The 22736-nt window shown below is 28.1% G+C and overlaps 1 protein-coding gene across 6 annotated transcripts in view; it reads right to left on the bottom strand.

The window, feature by feature from the left end:
• Positions 1-22736, bottom strand: part of LOC111636725 — a 31592-nt gene that overhangs the window by 6272 nt on the left and 2584 nt on the right. Inside the window, exons 1-5 of one of the 6 annotated variants that reach the window (XM_023382030.1) lie at positions 21327-21368; positions 16786-17747; positions 10182-10303; positions 3885-4021; positions 889-991 (exon numbers count right to left, since the gene is read on the bottom strand). In XM_023382030.1, the coding sequence (XP_023237798.1) occupies positions 889-991; positions 3885-4021; positions 10182-10303; positions 16786-17692 (1269 nt within the window). In that variant the 5' untranslated portion in view covers positions 17693-17747; positions 21327-21368. The other 5 variants (XM_023382031.1, XM_023382033.1, XM_023382036.1 and 2 more) reach the window with 5 other exon arrangements.

Genomic DNA, 22736 nt, shown 5'->3' with positions numbered 1-22736 from the left:
AAAAAAAAACTTTTTTTCGATGTCGATATATCTACATGTTGCCAATCTTGCGCAAGCGCAATCTCGATGCACACTCTTTTCTATTTCCTCTTGTTTACGAGCGTTATTCAGTGTGTGCTCATAAAGCGGCTGGTTTAGACTTGTCTGTGAGTGTTTTATGTACATATTTATTACTGGAGAATGAAATAGACAAGAAGGCAAGACAAACAACGGTGGACAATTTTTTTAAGCCAGGCCCATCCTTACCAGCGAAAAATGATGATGACAGTGATCTGCAGGTTACCATTTCTTCATCGTCTTCAGATTAAAGCCATTTTTTAAAAAAATTATGTATGTAAACATACACATATTTTATGTAACATGAAGTTATTTCATGTTTGTTTATAGATTATTGTTGGTTTTTGGAGTCTGTTATTATTTTATGTACAAATGTATGTACTTCTTATGTACGTATTTTTGATTTAAATGAAATAAAAAGATAAAATGCATTTTGAATGATAAACCATATTACATATTTAATAAATTTGGAACCGATCCCATTGAATTTGTATGAATTTGTATTAGAATAATTGATTCCTTATACGGCTTTTCGCTTTGCGGCCAAGTTTCGTGGAACGTATCTATGCCGTAAAGCGAGGTATGGGTGTATTATATATGAATCAATGAAATGCTGTGATAATTTAAATCGGCGTAAATTTTGAGCTTTTTTTAAGCTTCAAGCAGACCATGTTATATTGAATCAGCATTAAGTGGGGTCTTACTGTATTTGTATTTTGTTTAGATGCTTGAAAAAGGTTTATGGTCACAGTGTCATAAATAAATAAATAATAATAGCTTTTAATTCGTATTATTGTTATTATTATTAACAATTTTAATTAATATTCTCACCTTATTGTTAAAATGATCTATGCCTTCAAAAGTTAATTCAAGAGGATTTATTGATAGATCATCTTTCAATACCTCAAATGCATTGGAGAGAGCAGAGCAAGCCCTAAAAATATAAAGTGACATTTTTTATGTATCCTATATATTCATATTTTAAAACATTTATGATTTACAATTTTAAGATTTATATTTACAGATTACAAAAGATTTACCAACATTTTTGCAAAATTGTGTTTAATCAAATATTTTAAAATAATCTTACAGTATATTATATTTAGAATAAATGATTTCAGTTTAAGTATTAGACATGAATAATTTACAAATATTGTTTAAATTGTTTAAATACAAACAAAATACATTACAATGTCAAAATATTAATTGTTTATTTTCAAATTTTGTTTTTTATTAAGTTATAGAATTTGCAAATTTAAAAAAACATTATATTACCAAATAACCAACACATTATTTATGTTCAAAATACAGATAAACTTAAATACAGCACTGTTCTAAATAGCATTAACTTTGTAATGTACCAATGAATACATATGAATTTTTTTCCATAACTATTAAATATAGAACTCTTCAATATATGTTGGTTAAGATAATTATGATTTTTTCATTGCAAATGACACTGTTATTATCAATCACATTATCAATTTGGTGCCTTTAAACTGAAAATTGTGAATAGATCACAAGTCATTACTATACAGTATAGGAGTTCCCCTACTTTGAAAGTTTGTAAGTTGAACATTTATGACTTTCAAACAATTTGGCCATATGTCTAAAATTTATATTTCATGAAAATTCTGAAGTTCTCTTGACACTTGTGAGGTGGCATTGAAGTCAGTCTTTGTCCAGTAATTAATTATTTATTATTTATGTGGATTTATTTCTATTGCATATTGTCATTTTTGCACAAATTCTGAAGTTCCATTACTGCTAGTGTTGAAGTTGGTAACATTGGAGCAACAATGTTTATTGCTATTGTTTGCAATTTTTATAAACTTTTACAATTAGCACTTCAAAAATGCATCCAAAATGTAATAGTAAATCTAACATTGAAGATAAATGCTAGAAGTGTATCTCTATTACCATGGAATAGAGATACAGGAAACTAAACTTGACATCATAAAACTAAGTGCATTTGAAACAACTGCTACTAATCAGCAGTGAGCAGGTAAATGAATGTAATGTATTCTATTAAGTACATTGAACAAACATTTCAACTTATGACAAAAACCTCAGGAATCTAATTTGTTTGTAAGTAAGGAAGCGCCTGTATAATTCTTATTGTTTATGATAATTCAGTTTACTACTAGTTTCAGAAGTAAACAAATGGTAGCAATAAAGTGAGATTTGATTATGCAGTAAACCCTAAAGCTAACAGACAAATAAGAGCAAACAGATGTTCATTAATGTTGAAAGTCCCTAAAATTGGATATTACCAAGGAATTTTTATCATTTTTTACTCTTCAAATTCAAATACAAATAATTGTAATGCAAACGTAGCTTTAATACAATATAGAATATAATTTTATTAAATTATCATAAACAAAAAATTGGTGATGTGCAAAATAATGTCTCAGTAAAACCACATTTGGAGCAACCAATATTTGTATTTTAAAGAAAACTGGAAAAATTTGGCTATTATTTATGGATATCAAAAGCAGTGTGAAATGTACAGTGTAAAAATACAAACTGGTACTAATTGTTAATTACATTTAATTTCTGTGCCACATTTAAGTTCACACACTTTCTTTTAACTTCTGTAACAGTTGATGCCATTTTAAATTGTAAGGATTATAAAATTATTTAATAAATAAAGCATGTTTCTGTGATATGTGAATTTTTACTGTGTAAAATTAACACATGATAAGGAGAGGCAGAATAAGACAAAACAAAGTGCATAGTGGCTTGACTGCTCTTGACTGCAACAATGCATGCTCCATTCCAACATAGGATAAACTCAACTTGCTGATATTGAACAGTTGACAAATCATATCAATTTCCTCCTGCATGCTGCCTACTCCCCTCTATTTCTTACTCATTGGTCAAAACAAATGCAACAAAAAATGCACATGGTATAGTATAGAAGCCAAGACAAAAAAGTTTTAATAATTATATTCACGTTTTCATTCCTTAGTATTTCTCAAATTTATTTATTTATCACAATTAAATTATTTACGAATGTCATAATAAAACTAAATTTAATATAAACAAAAATGTTTTATGGAATTTTTCTCAATTTTTCAATATTTATTTTAATGTATTAAATATTATACAGGGTGTAATGAAACACCATGCCAATATGTCAAAAATAAGCTGAAAATACTCTACAAACATTTTCAAATTCCACTTCATTTTCAAGATCAGGCATTCCAAAATCTCATACTGTAAACCAGTAATCTCATATTGTATCAATTTTTTAAACCTTCCACTGAAAAGATATCACTGTTTCCTTATAAATAAATGTTAGGATAAGTTTTTCAATATAAATGTACAGTACTCTATTTTTTTTATTGGAAAGAAGACAGATACTGCAAAATCTTAGTTGATAATGCTTTGTTTGCATTTATTGATATTACAGTAGGACTTATTTGGGCAACATTTACTTACCTCAACCCATTGACTGCAAAAGTATTTGAACCAAGGAATTTGAACCTTGCTTTTAAAAATGAAGCAATATTTTTAAAAATGTTTATAAGGAATTTTAAGCTTATTTTTGACACTAGAATCTATCCCTAAAATACCAGCACAAAGTTTTTGTTACTCCATTTATTGCATTTATATACAGTATGTATATACATGGCATGGTATTAATTTTATTGGGTCACTTGAAAAATTCTAACAAAATTTTATTTCAAACTATCAAAAACAGAAAGCAAGTGTCTTTCATTTGCTTCTGACTAATACAACTTTCATGTCCAATTAAATTAATTTAAATAAAAATTATTTTCTAAAGTATAAAATTTCTATATAATAATAAATAATAATAATACCTTTCAAGTTCTTCATTATTGGATATATGAAATACCAATAATGTAATATGAAGGGTTTTCACATTTATTAATGTCGATTTCAATATATTTTCCTTTTGTATAATATGATTTTGTATGTTCTTGATAGCTCCTTTTATCTGATTAAATATAAAAATTATATTTGTATTATACTGAAATTTATATAAAACATTCATCATTAATAAAAATTTATATCTGTTTATTAATTTATATATTTTAATACCTATTTCTTATATTTTTATTTTTTAAAAATAAAACAAAACTGAAACTTAAAGATTATAAAAACAATCTTCTTTAAAAATAGTCAAAAAAATCAGAAATTTTTATCAATAAGCAATGTCAAAATTCAAAAAAAATAATATGCTGGATTCCATTAACAAAACATTATAACAACAATGGTGCATCAACGCAGACACAAATTTGCCCTTCTTACAATAATTAACACAAATGACCATCATCATTTTCACAATGCAAGTTTGAAATTTATTTTCTCAATTTGTGCTCATTAAATTAAATTAAACTATTATTAATAATATAATAATAAATTAAGATATTTCAGAAAATTTTTCTAAAAAATGAAGTATATGTGTATGCCCGTTTTATTCGAATAACTACATCTTTCCCTTAAAGCTTGAAATGATAACCACCCTTGAATAATAGCCATGTCTACTATTCCAAAATTTCTAAAAACTTAGGGAAACAATGTAAAATGAATACAATAAGTACCTTAAACCAGTGGTTCTCAACAGGTTCCATGGTACAGTAGACCACAGAACCATAGAAAACTTGTGAAAGATTGGGGAGCCACAGAACTACCAAAAGAGCATCAGAACTATTAAGAATCATACTAATTCACAAAGTAGAATATTAAATTTTATTTTGTATTTTACACAAATTAACTATAAGTGTAACATGACAGAGGTCCTAATTGAAAATCCAACAACAAGGAAAGCACAGTTGGGGCAAGAAAATTTGTAAGATGAAATGAAACTAAAGTAAACCATTAGAAATGAAAGTCTCAGAATGGCCAATGAATCCACTGGAGTAAATGTGGCTAATGTGGATCTGCAAAATTATTCAGAACTTCAAGCAAGATTCAGGAACAACCAAGATAATTTTTGGGTTGTACAGAAATTCAAAATAAATTCTCGCAAAAAAATTACTTTATAACCTTTCCAATATCCTATTTGGTTGAATTGGGTTTTAGTGGTCATTCATCCATTGGACAACATCAAAAATTAAAAACAGATTGGATATTGAGTACAGGAAAGATCTTCAGTTATGTTTTATGAACTTTCAGGCAAATACACAAAAACTTCTTTCTTCTCATTAGCTGCAATGTCACATTAAAAGTCTTAATTCAACACTAAGACTTATATTTTGAACTTAAACTATTTTAAAATTAAATTTATTTTAATAATACACAATACAGTTTTTAAAACTTAGGAAAAAATTTCACATACATGGTAGTTTTGAATTATTAATTTTTGTTTTTTTTTAGCTTTTTGCTTTAAGTTCTGCAAAAATGTGATTTTATTTTAAATGAAAGAATTTTTCTCAAGAAAGAAAACTGTATTTATTGACTTGAAAATAAACATTTTCAATTTTATTATCTTCTAGTAAACATTTCCAAGTTCACAATACTTACTGTTCAGTAAAAATGTAACTTTCGGAATGAGGGGACCACAGAGCTGAATAAACATCTGAGGGGGGCCATAAGACATAAAAGGTTGAGAACTGCTGCAATAAACTATGGTAGCTATATACTGTATTTAGTTATTTAACAAACAGAAAATAAATTATGTAAAATGTATAATATACAATAGTGTATTTTTAAATTATCTTATTATTGCTATAAAGAAGAAGACAATCTGTAGTTTGTTGAAAGTACTTGTAGTATTGTTTCAAGTAAAAAATAATAATGCTGATAGACAGTATTAACATTTTTCTTAAAGTTTTTGGTGTCACAAGAAGCAATTTTCAAACTTGTAATTAATACATTGCCAAGAACTCTTCTAAAAACAAAGATGAAGATCCCATTTCTTGTCAGATTAATATCATAAAAAGTAACTAGGAACAAAACATTCTGATAAAAAAGCAGAAAAGTCAAACTTACATTGAAAGTTATAATAAAACTATTATATATTGTCATATAAATCAAAATAGAACATGCCGTAGTTGTTAGCATATATAATAATAAAAGCATATATAATAACTTCAGCAAATAACACAGCGTAAACCTCAAAATTAAAAATTCAAAACAATAGTAAACGAAAATGAAACAAAATACGAAAGCTCTCCAAAATACATAAATTTTCTATAGTGCTACAGTAATAAGTAATAACAACTGATATGATTACCAAATTCCTGAAATTGGCATATCAACTGTCTATTTCACAAATTATGCAAATTTTTGCCTATTTCGTGAATTGAGCAACATTCCTCAATTTGACACAACTGTACACCAAGTGAGCAAACAAAATAAAAACTAGTGAGAAGTATTATGAGGCGTTTTACAACACTACAAGTTGGTGGTTCTCACCCGATTCATCATATATCACTGATACAAAAGTATAGCATCAGTGCTCTATTATCAATCAATCAATCAAATAGTTTTTTTTTATTTGTATTAAGGCTAAGCCTTGTTACAGGGGGTATTTTTCCAATGATATATTAATATACATTTGTTAATCAATCGTTCAATACAATTTGTTAATTAATCGTTTAATATACATCATCTTCAAAATCATCAATATTATTACAATAACTGTTTAATAGTAAATTCTGTCATAAAAAAGATAAATATCTTTTCAATATTTTACTTTAAGTAACATAGTCAATAAAAATCGATTTTAGTTTTATTAATTTATTACATATTTTTTAGTTCTTTAACGATTTAATTTAAAAAAACCATTAATACATTTGATTTAACATAAGGCTGTTTAAATTTAGTTCCAAAGTCTTGATTTTGCCTCTTACATATTAGTTTTTTAATTTCATATTTTTTGATGATATTTCTTTAGTCCTTCACAATCTCTTAGTAAACGGTTCAAAGAATGGTCTCTGGAGTTAAAATCACCTAATAATAATACATATGGAGAGATATTTTTCCATTTTTTGAGATTTCTGAATATTTCATTTATTAAATCTATCTGGTCAGGCTGAACGTAAACTAACACCATAATAATTAACTTTTTGTATAAATGTTTCATTACAGTATTATCAATTTGTAATAAGATTAGAATATAATTAATTGCTTTTTGTATAAATTTTATGGAACCAATGTTTATTCTTACTATTAGACAAAGTCCTCCATGTGGTCTCCCAGGTCCTATTGGTTTCTGTGTGTCAGGAGATATAATTGTATATTCCATTCTATTTTTTAAAATTTCATTAACTGGTGTGACTAGCCAGGATTCAGTTATACCCAAGATATCAGTGTTATATAGTAGTTGAAAGTAATTTTAAATTTTTATTTTGTGGATTAAGACTTAATCCATATATCACAAACTGGAACTGTCAAGATTATTTAAAATTTTAATATGTTGATCCTTTTCACATTCTAACTCTTAATTAATTATGTTATTGGGTTTTTCTGTAAGAATACTTCAAAAAATCATCAGCGTACACCAATTGATCTTGGATATAACTATATGTAATTTTTTGACGATTGATTATCAGATAGTCATCACGCAGTTTTAGTTGTAATCCTTGTTTCTTAAAATCTATATAATATTGTAAAAGTTTTTTTTCTTCTTTTGCGCGAATCTTTATTTAAATCAGTTGACATATTAATTTCTTGCCAATTTCCCAGTGTCTTATTATATTTCGATTTATTAAATGCTGCAAGGATTCTATTTCTTAGTTGGTTTGATTTTAATATTATGCACTTAATTTAAATATGTGAATTAGGTATTGAATATATATTTACTATATCTTCTGATTCGCTGCAAATTATTCTTAAAGTATTAGAAAAAAATGTTGCTAATTCATTTTTAGTAATATTTTTAAGCTGATTTGTATAATCATAAATTATAATTTTATTATTATTCATAGTGTTAGTCATAGTATCCAGTTTATATTGAGTTAATTCATTTTCTAGTCTTAGTTTGGTAAATTCATTTTCTATTTTATCGTTTCTTATCCTTATTTGTTGAATTTGATCTTTAAATTCTTTAATTTCATTTTGAATTATATTAATTTCTTGTCTTATAAGTGAAAATTGACTCACCAGCTTATCATTACTATTAGTTATCAGTTCGACCATCTTCTTCCATAATTCTGCTGTTGAAATGTCTATTTGTTCCGCAGGTAATTGCTCTTGTGAGGAAGTTAAATTAATTAGCTCACCTGTTTGAAATAATGATTCGGCTCTTCTAGGTTCAGTATAATCAGTGATAAGGTTTGAATCTGGTTCCAATGGTTTAATACTATCAGTCAGCAATTTTTGACGAGTAAGTGGTGGTCTTTCTCTCTTTGTTGGAGTTTTCTGTAGGGGACCAGGATTTGGTTCTATTCCAGCAATCAATAGCAATATAATAAGAAGCTTAATATTATTCTTTTTAGTGGAAAATAATTCAAAATTCTTCATTACTTGAAAAATTAGACCAAGTATGGAAGTAGGAAAAAATTCACGCCAACAGCTATGACGATCGGAGTGACCCCCCATCAGTGCTCTATTATTAAATTATGTATTGTGATAATTAGAAATGTCTCAAAATATACAACAGATAATCTTCATAGTGAAAAATTACAAGAAGAAATCTTGCCAAAAATTAAAACTATGATTTATGTGGAAATATTCTCAATCATCTATGCCTAGAAGGGCTTACATTTAGAAACTTTTTAAAAAATGATTGTCCATAGGACTGTGTATAACAAAAAAACAGTTTTAATACAGAAAAAGTTATCTGAAGAAAGACGTCAAGACATTCAGATGGGATTAGAAATGTATCAAAAAAGTATCTCAAAAGACTGGATTATTCTGAATGATTGTTTACACAGCTAACAAAGAAATTAAATTTAAGCCTTAAATAAGGAAGTATTGTTCATAATTATGCTCATTTCTTTATAGTATTTCAAAAAAATTAAAAATTCAAAACTTGGCTTATCATCAGTAAATGTTTTAAAAGAACATAAGCATAAATTTAAAAAAACAAAAATTTGAACTTAAGGACGTCCTTAAATTCAAGTAAATGTTTTAACTGTTTTACATAATTTTGCAGAGGAGTAGCCTCCAATAAAAGGTCATCTCCACAAAGAAAGACTATTATAATTCCAGTGATTGTACATGACAGAAAGAAAGATTACTCAGTTTCTCTGGATTTTTAATTTTTTTTTAAATACCATCAGCCATTTTAATTGAAATTAGTATTTCAAATGTTATTCCTCAAGTTTGTAGTAAATAAATGTTCAAGATTTAAAAGTTTTTTCACAACACGCAGGACAGTAACAAGATTGGCCATCTGATGTTATCACCAAGTATGACCTCCTCACACTACTACTCTTGAGTTCTTTCGCTTAATCGTTCAGCAGAATTTGTTAGAATATTCATAAATTTTCTAATTCAGGTAACCCCATATAACACGGCACTTCTATAGCACTGAAATGTAATGAAGGGAGAAATGTAATAAAGGGTGCGTTCTTTTATACCTCCGTGTAACTCCGCGCGAGCATTCTAATTGTTTTCGAGGCTACTTTGAATGATCTTTCAACAAATAATCCATTTAATGGTTAAATTTTACAATTGGGAAACCTTCTTTTGCCTCTAAAAGCTCATTTTAAAATTATAGATTCCTCCATCACGATACTATCGATAGTGCTGACGCTGCCATCTTTCTTTCATTGTCATTCCTAAATGCCTACAAACAGCAGCACACTCCCATTGCAGAGCGACCGCTATTAATAAACGCACCCAAAAACTGTTACCAGTTGATGATGCTCATGCTGAGATCATCATATAGGATGAATAATCCTCTGGTAAAATATTTACTTAAATAATAAATAAGTGTTTTACCTATGAAAAAATGAATAATAAATCCGATTTAAATAAGGATTTAACAGCATGTTTTTTTAATTTTTGGAACCTAATCCCCCTTTCTGCACCAGTTCTTTGTTTTGTATAAAACAGATTTGCATAACATGGCAATTTTTTGGAACATAACTCCCGTATTATACGAGGGTTACCTGTAAATATCTTTATGAATTTAAAATTTTCATTATTAATTTTTATATAAGTATTCAAAATTTTTAAAAGCTATATAATTACAATTTACTCACTTCAGGATTAGATACTTGAATAGCTACAAAATGGTTTGGCCTTTTCTTATGGCTTTTAGTTCGTTCTTTTATTAATAACTTTTTGTCCTTTTGTTTGACTTTCTTCTTTTTCTTTTGTCGTTCTGTAAAAAACAAGGATTTACATGTACATGAAGTACAAAAAATATTACAGTAAATATTTAAAATTCTAAAGCAATTAAAAGATCCCAGCAGTAATTCTGCCAGGGATGTCAATTTACTAACTGCAACTAATGACTAGATACCTACAGATGTGATATATTTATTCCCATGTGAAGTTTGACTAGTTGTCACTTGAAAACCTAAAGGATTCAAAATTGGGTATGGACTGGCCATCCAAGTAATTGAATGCACCAATATAAAAATGTTTGAACCACAGTTTAAATGAAAGAATTCAGTCTACAAGTGATAGTCTATGATCATCATAGTAGTACTAGAGATTTGTGGTAAAACCAGAGATGAGGAAGTGCCTGGGAGACAAAAACCAGCTGGTCATCCTCAATTGGCAGACTATAAGCAATTACATCAGATACTTTGAAGATAACTGTCTAATTATAAATCTCTCTTTCTGTAAAACAATAATCTAGTAACTGCCATGTATAACAACAGGCTAATAAATTTATCTTTCTATGCCACTTAAACCTTTTTGATTGTTAACAGGTTGATCTGTTACTTTCCATCTGTATCGATCACACACCACCTTTTACCAATGCATGTTGTCAAAAGTTACATGAGGAATTGCAGACCAATTCAATACAAAGTCACTCAATACCATCACAAGATAACAAAAACATGAAAATCCCATACAATCCATTATACAAGCTTGTTCTACAATTACTATTTATACCATAATAATTTCCCACTGGATTTTTTAATTTTTAGAGGATGATTATTGGAATAAAAAAATATTGATGTAAGAAAGAAGCATGATTCCAAAAGAGATGTAAAACTAATATAACAACTCATACAAAATAGTTATAACAAATATATAAAAAGTAATTTAAATGAAGTACTTGGATTACCTTAATTAATTTTGTAAATTCAATAATTCCTGCTATCAGTATCATGAAATGTCAATAACAATATTAGCCATTATTCATTTTCTCAACTTCACTATTGGAAAATATTGCATCACCTGCCATTATTCAGTAAATATAAACACCACTAATGTAGTGGCGTTTAAGTCAACCAATGCAGTTTAGCTTACAAAACAAGTTATATGGGCAATTATTACAAAAAAGTATTTATGTAGGCAATTATTACTGAAGAAACAGTATAGAATTTTTTAAATATTTTCTTTATAAACGGTACTATGTATTAATAAAAAAGTTGAGGTAAAGAAATAAGTACATAAAAACTTTACTTTAAAATGCAAAAGTTTAGTTGATTTGTTGACTTCAATGCTGTGGGACAATGGTTCTTAACTGGTGTTCCATGGAAAATTGGTGCTCTATGAACTTAGTGTTCTGCCAAAATTTGAAAATCAGTGAAAAATTAAAACAGTTATTAAGATGACAAAAAATCAAAAACAAAAAATAGAAGTCATTGTTTTTAGTTTTGTCATCTTTAATTGTACTTATGTTGACTTTTATTGATTTCTATAATGAATTACTATTAGAACTTGAATCAAATCTGTTTTCACATATAGTGAGCCTGTGTGCAAATACAGTCGACCCCTATAACGTGGGTTCATATAATGCGGATTCGTATATCGTGGTGAAAAAATTGTGACCGTATTCGTATAAAGACGCTAACAGAGACTCGTAAAATGCGGTAAAATGTCATCGCTGACTCATGTCACGACAGGATTGGTCGAATCTGGACCAACAGTGAATGAGCAGCTGAACTACTTACACGCTACAGAGAGTTTAGGCGGGTAAGTTGAGTTTACTATTGTCTGTACAGTATATAAATTAGGTACTGTAAGTCTAATATAGTACTGTAATTTTATACATTTCTTGTGAAAAAACATTTCTTATTCAACAGTCATAAAAATTATTTCTATTAATGATGTCTCCAAAGTTCAACGAATTTTTCGCAGAAAAATAAGTTATCAGAAAACACGGCCGCTGTTTGGTGCACTGCTCTGTGATGAAAACAAGCTTAAGCAATGGCGTTGTCGAACGGTGCACGCTCGGTATGTAATCCTACAATTTTTTGTTTATAGCATAGTTTATATGGATTATTCCCAAAAAATTATATGTTTTGGAAATGTTGAGTGAAATTAGTCTAGAATCNTATCAGAAAACACGGCCGCTGTTTGGTGCACTGCTCTGTGATGAAAACAAGCTTAAGCAATGGCGTTGTCGAACGGTGCACGCTCGGTATGTAATCCTACAATTTTTTGTTTATAGCATAGTTTATATGGATTATTCCCAAAAAATTATATGTTTTGGAAATGTTGAGTGAAATTAGTCTAGAATCGATTAATTTTATGGAAGAAAACCTTTCAAACAGCCGTAGTCCGTAAACTGCACACGTGCCGGGCTGTAATTGGTTCATGTATTTAAGGATTCCTACAACATGAAATTCTTATAAAGTGAAACATATCTACCGCATTATAGGGGGGGATCGACTGTAGTTGAATAACAACAACTGAAGTGTACAAACTTGTTTCTTGCTAAAAAGATTACTGTTATTTTTGTTTTTTTTCAAGTCAATCCAACACTTTAGACAGATTGTCAGTATCATAAAATGTATTGTTTTGTAATTGTAAGCAGAAGTTAATTTGCAACAAATTGGCTTGCTAGAAATTAAAATAGCTCCAATTACTCTCCAAAGAATTAAAAATAATTTTTTGAAATGGCAAAATGGACAAATTTCTAAAATGAAAATATGATTCTAGTGCTGATAATGCAAATGCTAGTGCTAGTACAAGCAATATCAATAATGATACTTATAACAGGGAGAACAAAATAAAAAATGTCAATAGACAATATTCCAATGATTATTTAAATTCTGGGTTACCTATATTGATGAAAATGAATGTAAAATTCCCCTTCGCCTGATTTGTGGAAAAAAGTTTTGTAATAGTGCAATAGTACCAGCAAAATTAAAATGGCATTTTGCATCTAAACACATCAATCTCCAGTCCAAAGACAAGAATTATTTTCAAAGATTGTTGAATAATCAAATTAATCAAGGAAAAAAATTTTATAAAATAGTAACAGTATCTAATAAAGCACAAATTGCATCGTATAAAGTTGCCAAAATAATTGCTAAAAATTTAAAACCACACTTCATAGCAGAGCATGTGATTTTACCAGCATGTTCGGAAATAGTTCAAATTATGTTTGGTGATGATGCAATTTATGAAACTTCCTCATTTGGAAAAACAATAACACAACAACAGAATTATACATGTCAAATGATATTGAGAAAACAGTTACTAATAAGCTTTCAGAACAATACTTTGCTTTACAAATTGATGAGTCCATTGATATCAGCAGTATAACTCACTGAAAAATGTATTTTCTAATATACAAAGTCAAACCACTTAATTTACTAATTTATTCCAATAGATATTATAAACATTTTTTTTTTAAATTAATGTATTTTCGACCTATTTTCTGAAATTATGAATACGTATTAGGATTTGTTCACTTCATCAATGAAAACAAAATAGTGAAATTAATTTTTATCCTGCAGACAAATTACCAAATGCACAACAGGACAGGATATTTTTAATTCCATTTCTTCATATTTACATAAATTTAGCACAACATGGGACCAATGTGTAGGAATCTGTACATATTGTACTCCTTTAATGGTTGGTTCTATTAAAGGATTTATTACTTTTGTGAAGAAGGAAGATCTAAATATTATACCTACACACTGTTTTTTACACCGAGAATCGCTTGTCTCAAAAACATTACCTACAACATTAAAATTTGTATTAGACAAAATTGAAAATCTGGTAAACAAAATCAAATTGCCGCCCTTGCAAACACGCCTATTTAAAAAACTTTGTGCATCTATAGAAGCTCAACACGAATCTTCATTTTTACATGCTAATGGTTATCACGAGGTAACTTGCTGAACCAGATTTTGAACTTAAGGATAAATTGTCAACGTTTTTTAAAATGAAGGAACGTTGTTTTTAAAAGTTTTCTTATAGATGATATTTGGTGTATTGAAATAGCGTATTTAGCTGATATCTTCAATTATTTAAATAATGCAAATACTAGTATGCAAGATAAAAACAAAAATATTTTATATAAGTAATACATACGTATTATATCAATGGTGCGGTTTTCTTTATATTCTTTTAAATGCCAATTTTTTTTAAAAAATATTTTAACATCCACTGACAAACTCTCAGCATTAAAAAAAAAATATTACTTTGGAGAATGTGCATAATTCAAAAAAGGACACTAGATATGTTTCCTTTGGTCCAAAATAACAATATCAATGAAATAATTCCTATTATAACACAAATTTTGGCATTATTAGAAGAAAAAATTACAAAATACTTTCCCGCATTGGATATAGAAAATTATGATTGAACCCATTTTCTGCAGTCAACACTTTGAGTTGAGTTTTCATTACAAGAGGAAGAATTAATTCATTATGTTGTCAACGCATCATACTCACAAAACAAAATTTTCCAAAATAACAGTTGAAGAATTTTGAATCTCTGTTCAAGCCAAGTTTAAAACTATTTCTGAAAAAAAACAATTAAAATTTTATATGCGAGCTTGGTTTTTCAACATTAACAAATATTAAGACAAAGAAATGTAAAAGGCTGACAAATATAGAAGAGGAAATGAGAGTAGCTATTTCACACATAAGACTAGATATTGAAAAATTTGTAAATCATCAGGCCCAAATATCTCATTAAAAAAATTGATAATTTTCTTTTTTTTTTAATTTCATTTACTGATTACATATCAGTCAATAGCAAATAACAAACTGTTATGTATGTGATTTTTAATATTTTATGCAATATAAAAAATATATATACTGTTTTATTTTATTACTGTGTATTGCAAAAATCTTGTAAAATTGTAAGTGTTCTGTCATTCTGAAAAGGTTAAGAACCACTGCTGTAGAAGCTAATTTAATTAGATTCAATTTTTTCCCATTTGAAACAAGCAAAATCATAAACTAACTTACATGGTGATAGAATGTGATGTCAAGATCTAAATTACTTGTGATAAATTATTGAAGTCTTTATAAGATTGGAAATAGATCTCCACAGCAACAGAATAATACATCATCACATAGCAATTCACAAACAAAATGCAAAAGTATATTAAACAAACACATTAACAATTGGATAATATGTATTTGCTTTATTCAAAATAAAAATTTATAGAATTTATCAATATTTTAAAGATTGAAATCAGTATACAGTAGATCAGTATAAATAGATCAGTATGCAGTATGAAACTTCTCAGTTAAGGCAAATATTTTTTTTTTCTATAATATGGGAATAACAGTTGTAAAGCATTTTAAAAACTTTTCAGCTTTAAAGTTAATTAATAAATATTGTGTCAATGAAATATCATAAAAAAAAGTACAAAAAATTGTTTTTATATACTTTTCAGTTTTATGATAGAGATGCCAACATGAGAAAAGAGCTATCAATATTACAAGGTCATATAGTATGTCATGGTTAAAGAGCAAGGTGGTGTGATTTTCTAGCACTCCTGATTATAACATCAGAAGAGCAAATATCAGTTTTAGATGTTAGCATATGACTGAGTCAAGTAAAGGAACAATTTTTAGACATATCTTCAGTTAGCCAATTTCAATCTAAAAACACCTATGATACTTTCACTGCATCTGAAAATGTACAGTACAGTGGACAGGAATACTGTCTGTACATTACATATCATTGCTATGAATGCACTGATGTCTGCATAGAATTGCTAGTACTGTATACCCAGAGCCGGCCCTACCATAGGGAGAACGGAGCAGCCGCTCCAGGCGCTAAGTCCTAGGGGGTGCCACAGTGGTAAAGAAAATTAAAGGGTATAAATTAAGGGCAACCAAGGGGGGCTCCATAATAGGATCTCGCTCCATCCTAAAACTTGCCTCGGGCCGGCACTGTGTATACCAAATCTCAAACAAAGTGTTAACAATTATATGTCCTTTTACTGCTTATTGCATTAACATGCTTATTCGAACTGTATAAAAGAGCATTCTGTAGTTTTTAGAAAATTATCTGCAAGTCCATAATTTACACATGGCTTCAGTAGAAATTACAGAAAGTAGTTAACATCTCTGATTACATTTCATTGAAGCAATATTTATTGTATATCTGCTTAATAGGAAATAAATGTTTTCCAAATTCAAACTTATGCAATTAAAGCAGAAAATTGTATTTTTCAAAAGTGCAAAAATCATCATCATTTTACTTTAATATACTGTCAAAATAATTAAAAATTATAAAATTTATATTTCTAGAGAGATAAGAGATCTATTTGCAACTCTGAAAATATTTTACATCAAATTTAGAGCAAATTATATTATAATTAAAATTTCAAAGTTATCAAAAAGTTTAAGGATTAAAATAACAAAATAAATCATATAATTAATAATTAATTATGTTTTAATGCTAATAATTTTTGTTAAAACTTACCACCAAGAAGATCTGAGCCAAAATCATTTACATCATCATTCGATCCTGTACATAAATCATTTCCAAAAGGTAATTCTGTTACGAGCATATTTTTTTCTTCAATTTTCTTTGATGAAATTTGTTTAAGTGATTCATTAGCAATACTTTCAGATACACTAGATGTTGTTGCTTCAGTATCATCTTTAAGAATTATATTCTTAACTTTATCATTTCTCAATTTTTCATCAATTTCAAATGTTGAACAAGTATTTTTTTCAATTCCATAATCCTTATTAGTCTGATTAATATCAAGTTCTTCTGCTTCTTCAGTCAATTTTTCTTCATCTCTCTTAGATCTCTTGCAAGATAAACATCCTCCAGCTAATAAGAGAGACAACTTTCGTTTCTTTTTGTTAACTTTCTTCTTTATTTTTGACTTCAAAATAAGGTTTAATTTCAAAATATCATTTGACATTGTACTAAGATTTTTATTTTTTAAATAATAAAAATATTTTACATATGATCGTAAAATATTTTTTAAATTGCAGTTTATTTTATTGTTTACTTGTCGATAGAAATTTATTTTATTCAATAAATTATAATTCATTGAGCAATGGTTAAGTCTAACACCATTTTCTAATTTAGTGATGTTTTTACATTCATAAAATAGATTTTCTGATTTTGAATGTGAATTACAGTTTCTTTTCTTTATGTGCACCAAACTTTTATTTAAATTTAATTTATTATAATGATTAATATTTTTAAATGCAACTGATGATATACATTTTGATATATTATAAAATATTGTCTTGATACATTTATCTCTTATAAGTGAATAAGAAAATAAATAATTTCCAGTGCATGAACTGAATGGTCTGATTAAAATGTGACTTGAATTTGCATATAATTGGCAGAAATTTACTATCATATTTATTATCTAATTCTCTTCTTCTGGAAATGTTCTATTTCTGCTTTAATTCATTCTACAAAAAAAAAGAAACTAACTTTTAAAATATATAATTTATTTATTTATAAATTAAATCTTTTTATATATATTATAACAATAGTTTTAATTTTGAAATATAGATTTATATTAATGCAAGCAACAGTAAATTGTTATTTCGAATATACAAAAACTCTCCGCAATAACAATAACTAGCCCTCAACAGCAAAAGAATTAATATGGTAAAGGCATCAGCCTGGAACTCTGGATCAAAAGTTTCAGAAAACTTTCATAAGCTGTCTGACCCAAGTCAGTTGAGCCTCATCTTTCATCATTCACATACTCTCATTATTGGCTTGGCCAAAGCCTTAGGTCTATTTAATCATACACATCAAGTGTCCATAGAGCAGAGAGAATAAAGAAACAAAATAAGTGGTTATGCCTCATTGCATAGTCCAATCCTCATAAAAGTGTCAATGTAAAGTAGAATGGGGTCGTGTTAGTGTTTCTGTTGGTAATGACATTGAATTACTGGATGCTGTTGAACCACAAACCAGAACTTGATGATTATTAACATTAAATATAATCAAATCAGTTTGTAACAACTAACTTCTACTATCACAACTCTGTGATATGAAATTAGCAAGGCTGATGACTTTACTGCAAATAATTTGCAACAGATTTATCTACTTCAGATATTGGCAGTAACAAATACAATTAATAGGTCTTTTTTATTTTTTTATGTATTATACTTACATATTTCATTCGAATAAATCTTAAAATACACGAATACATAATTTGTGAGTCTTATGTATCTTAAAATTTGTAACTAATTTATGAAAAAAGTAATCTTTTCATGTTAAATCCAATTTTTAAATATATTAACACTAAATAATATTCATTTCAAAAAATCTATTTTATTGCATATATCATATTAAAAAAGAATAAAAGAGAATAACTGTTAATAATTCTTAATGTCAAAACATATATGAATGATAAATTTATATCACTAATCTTCAATTCAGAGAATCTGGATAGTTATCCAATCCAATAGATAAATTTAATATATAGGGTGGTTCATAAGTTGCACATTATAGAAGTTTCGCTTTTAACTATTAGAAGGCTACCTGATGCACTACTTGAAGGACATTCCATTATGACAATGCTGAACCATGTTCTTTCAACAGAACAGTGCTCCAGTGCTTTTGCTATGAGAGTTTATATACCAGAAGATTCAACTGATATGCAGTAACTGCCAGCCTAATGCAGTATGAATAAGAAAATGTAATATAATTATACTTTAAAATAAACATTAAAAAAACTTTGCATAAATATAACTATACGAAAAAGGGTAGATAAACAGTATTTTTTATTTTTATTTTATATAAATTTATTTCAATAAGAAGTTGCATATGCTTTTAGTAAAGCACAGAAAAATTTGTACTTCCACATAGGTACCAACTTTAAAGCAAAAAGATACTGTGCTGCACAATATTACTTTTTTCATTCATCTTTATAAAAAGAACTCCTCCTGTCATAGCTTTGAATAATAAATCAAATACAGAATGCATCATTTAAGGCTCAAGAGCCTTGTCTTTTCAGGCAAATAATTTCTACTTTTGACATTTTTGTGAGATTCATAAATATTAAATCCCGGCCACAAAAACATTAAAAAAAAAAAAAAATGATATGGGCTCTTGCTTGACTTTCCTGGCACTCAAACAGGAGGTTAAGGAGAATTATTAGTAAATCTAATAATTTCAATTATATACAGAATTAAAATAAACAAAAGCTCAAAAGGAGTAATTTTGTTGAATTAGGATAAGCTTCACTATCTAAAAAAAATACTTATTTAATTAAAAATCACTAAGACATCAACTAAGACTAAAATAAATAAATAACATAAACTAACTATAATATTTATTATAAATTAACAAACCATTGTAAAATAACTATGTCTAACTATTGTTGATAGGCGTATCAACTATTACAAAATAGCTGAGCTCATTGCATCAATATTCAGTTCCTACCTGTTTAAAAAAAAAAAAACTTTGCAAGCAAGGCAGATCTAGTTCTAACATATAATTAAAAATCAACAATTCAATGTAAAATTGAAACAGCTGTTGCATTTCACAAGTCTTTGTAAACTAATTCAACCAATATCAGGCACTAGTATCTTTGCAAGCAAAGCCTTTCTAACACAGCTAACATCACAAAATTATCAAAAAGGACTAGGCAGACACACTAAGCTAATTGATTTTATCTTTTATGGAAAAATCTACTTAGTAATGCAACAAGCTTCTCAATAACTGTTTTTAATAACTCATAAATAAACAATATTTGTAATATGTTTTCATTTTTAATGTTTTTGTGGTCTGAGATTTCATATTTGTGAATCTACACTGTTAGCAATGATAAAAATAAAAGACACGTGACTATAGAGCAGAACATCCCAACAGGATTGGTGTTGACTCCTTACAGGTAGATAGAACTTTTCATATAAAAAATTTATTTTAAATTTTAAATGATTTTCCATTCTCAAATAAATTTATGATGATGTCTTTTAAAAATTATATAGGAGAGAGTTATTGCATACACTTTATATATGATACTGTATAATATAAACATAATATTGAAGGAGATCGTGGAAGAAGAATTTTTCTTAAAATATCGATACACAAAAAAGTCAGGAACCACCACCATCAAGCCTTAACAGTATAAGTTATTGCAAAAATACTTTTAGAATATTGTAGCCAAACAAAATTTCATAATTACGCCAATTTTTAAATCAATCAAAGCACTAGAAACATGCCGAAAATACTATAATTTTTGTTTGCTACAAAATAGACACATACAGAAATGCATTACTAGCACACTTCAGAAAACATCATGCAGAATAGAAGGAAAAGCAAATCCAATTATTAGATAATTTTTTCTTTAAAAAAAAAAAAAATTAAAAATTTAGTTTCAAATACCAGAATAAAATTTAGATTTAGTAGCATCTTTTTATTTTAATCACTTGCAAATATTTATGGTTTTATAATATGTTACGAAGTCAGTTTTAATTTTAAAAAAAAAAAAATTATCATTTTTCCGATTAAGCATATTCCCCGATTAGCGCGGATTCGATTAGTGCAGTAATTTTCCGGACTGCATTTAACCGCACTAAGCGGTGCATTCCTGCAAAAAAGAAAGAAATAAAGAAAAAAAAAAGACTTGGAAGCATGCAAAACGATTAGAAAACTTCATATATTTAAAAATAATACTGTGAATATTGTAAACAAATAATAAACATTTTGCTTTGATTAAATTTTAAAGTATAAAACTTAGAATAAATTAAATAACACCCAAAGTATTGTCGTTAGCTTAAAGCATTGGACATGTTACTCAAGGACGTGAATTCGGTTCCCATCCGGGACAAAACTTTTTTTTTTTCTCTTCCACCCCCAGGCTTTGGTTTATAACCGTACCCATATATAAAGCTTACACGATAAAAGTTTATACTTCGAGCGTTTATCCGTTTATTAATAGCTCGGCTTGTTGCAATTTCCTACAAACGAACCATTTAAATGATCCTACCTTTTAAAACGTAAACAACCCTTCCGCTTCTCACACTTACCTTTGTTTGTTATTGTTAAAGTTCGGATTACCACCGCAAGAGGCGCACTTACCGATAGATCTTGCTATTCTCATAATTTAATTAATTTGTGAAAAATAAATGATTGTATATTTTAATATAATAAATTAAATTAGACTATAATTTTTGAAATTAATTATTAATTCGTTGTAAAAATAGTAAATTTATGTAAATATTTTTTTTTAATAGAATTGTAGCTCAATTCAGTCATAATGCGTATTGTTTCTTCGCGTTCGATAAAAAATGTTTTAATGGATTAAATAATTTTAAAAATTATTTTTGCTAAAATGTATTGCATAAGAATTATCGATGCGCTATCACCACTTTGATTGAATTTCATAGTGCTTCTAACAAAAGATACTTCTTTAACCAGAATTGAATACAAATTTAAGAAAAAGTATGTGAGAAAGATCAAATGGCTATGTAAACTCAAGAAGCGTAGCACCTCCTTAACTAACCAGCTAATACGTTGGGATGCACTGGTTCCCCCGAAATGTCTACTGGAGGCCACAAAGAAAGGTCCATCTTATGCACCACACATTCCTCTCTCTCTTGAAAAGGTTATACCTGAAATGGAAAGAATAGTCGCTCCACTTAAGGATCCGGAAAAAGAGGCTCACACACGGAAAGCAGCCTTGTGTGAGCTTTTTTGTGAGACATATATCATCAACTCGAAGAAATGGCTAACGGAAAACGATATAGTTCTAACCAGAGCGGATATATCTAAATCTACGGTCATGATGAACAGAAAGACATACAACAATGAGGTCAACAAAGAAACTATGTGTACAATAGTGGACAGAAGTATACTGACCTCCACACACAAAAGAGTAATCAAGATAACCACGTACAAGCTGGTAAACCTGCTCTCCCCACTCAAACTGATAAAAACGACATCACACCAGTTATACCCAGACTCTTTGGTTTCGCTAAAACCCACAAAACAAGACACCAGTTACAGATAATCTTTACGATGAGTTCAAGGAGTGGGAGTGTGGTATATTTACAAAAATGTTATGCAATGCTAAAGCCTTTAAATAAACTGGGGTTGTTTGTTAAATACACGTATGTATGGATTAAACTACCAATAGTTTTTTTCTTTTTCTTTTTGTCAAATGGCAAAAAACATGCCCCAACAATAAATTATAAAAATTATCAACAGATGGCAATACCTATCTTACTAACACGTTTAGTTCATTAATTAATAATTAGAATATGAATAGACTGTACCAGTCGACCCCCCTATAACACTGTTGATTTTTCCGTTTTATATGAATTCCATGTTGTACGAGTCACTTAGATTTTACAAATACGTGAGCCGTTCACAGCCCGGTACACGTATTTGTAAAATATAAGTGACTCGTACAACATGGAATTCATATAAAACGGAAT

Source organism: Centruroides sculpturatus, unplaced genomic scaffold (genome assembly GCF_000671375.1).
Source record: "Centruroides sculpturatus isolate CEXI.00-Female unplaced genomic scaffold, Cexi_2.0 scaffold866, whole genome shotgun sequence".
Taxonomy (NCBI): Eukaryota; Metazoa; Arthropoda; class Arachnida; order Scorpiones; family Buthidae; genus Centruroides; species Centruroides sculpturatus.
This window is presented reverse-complemented; position numbering and strand designations above follow the sequence as displayed.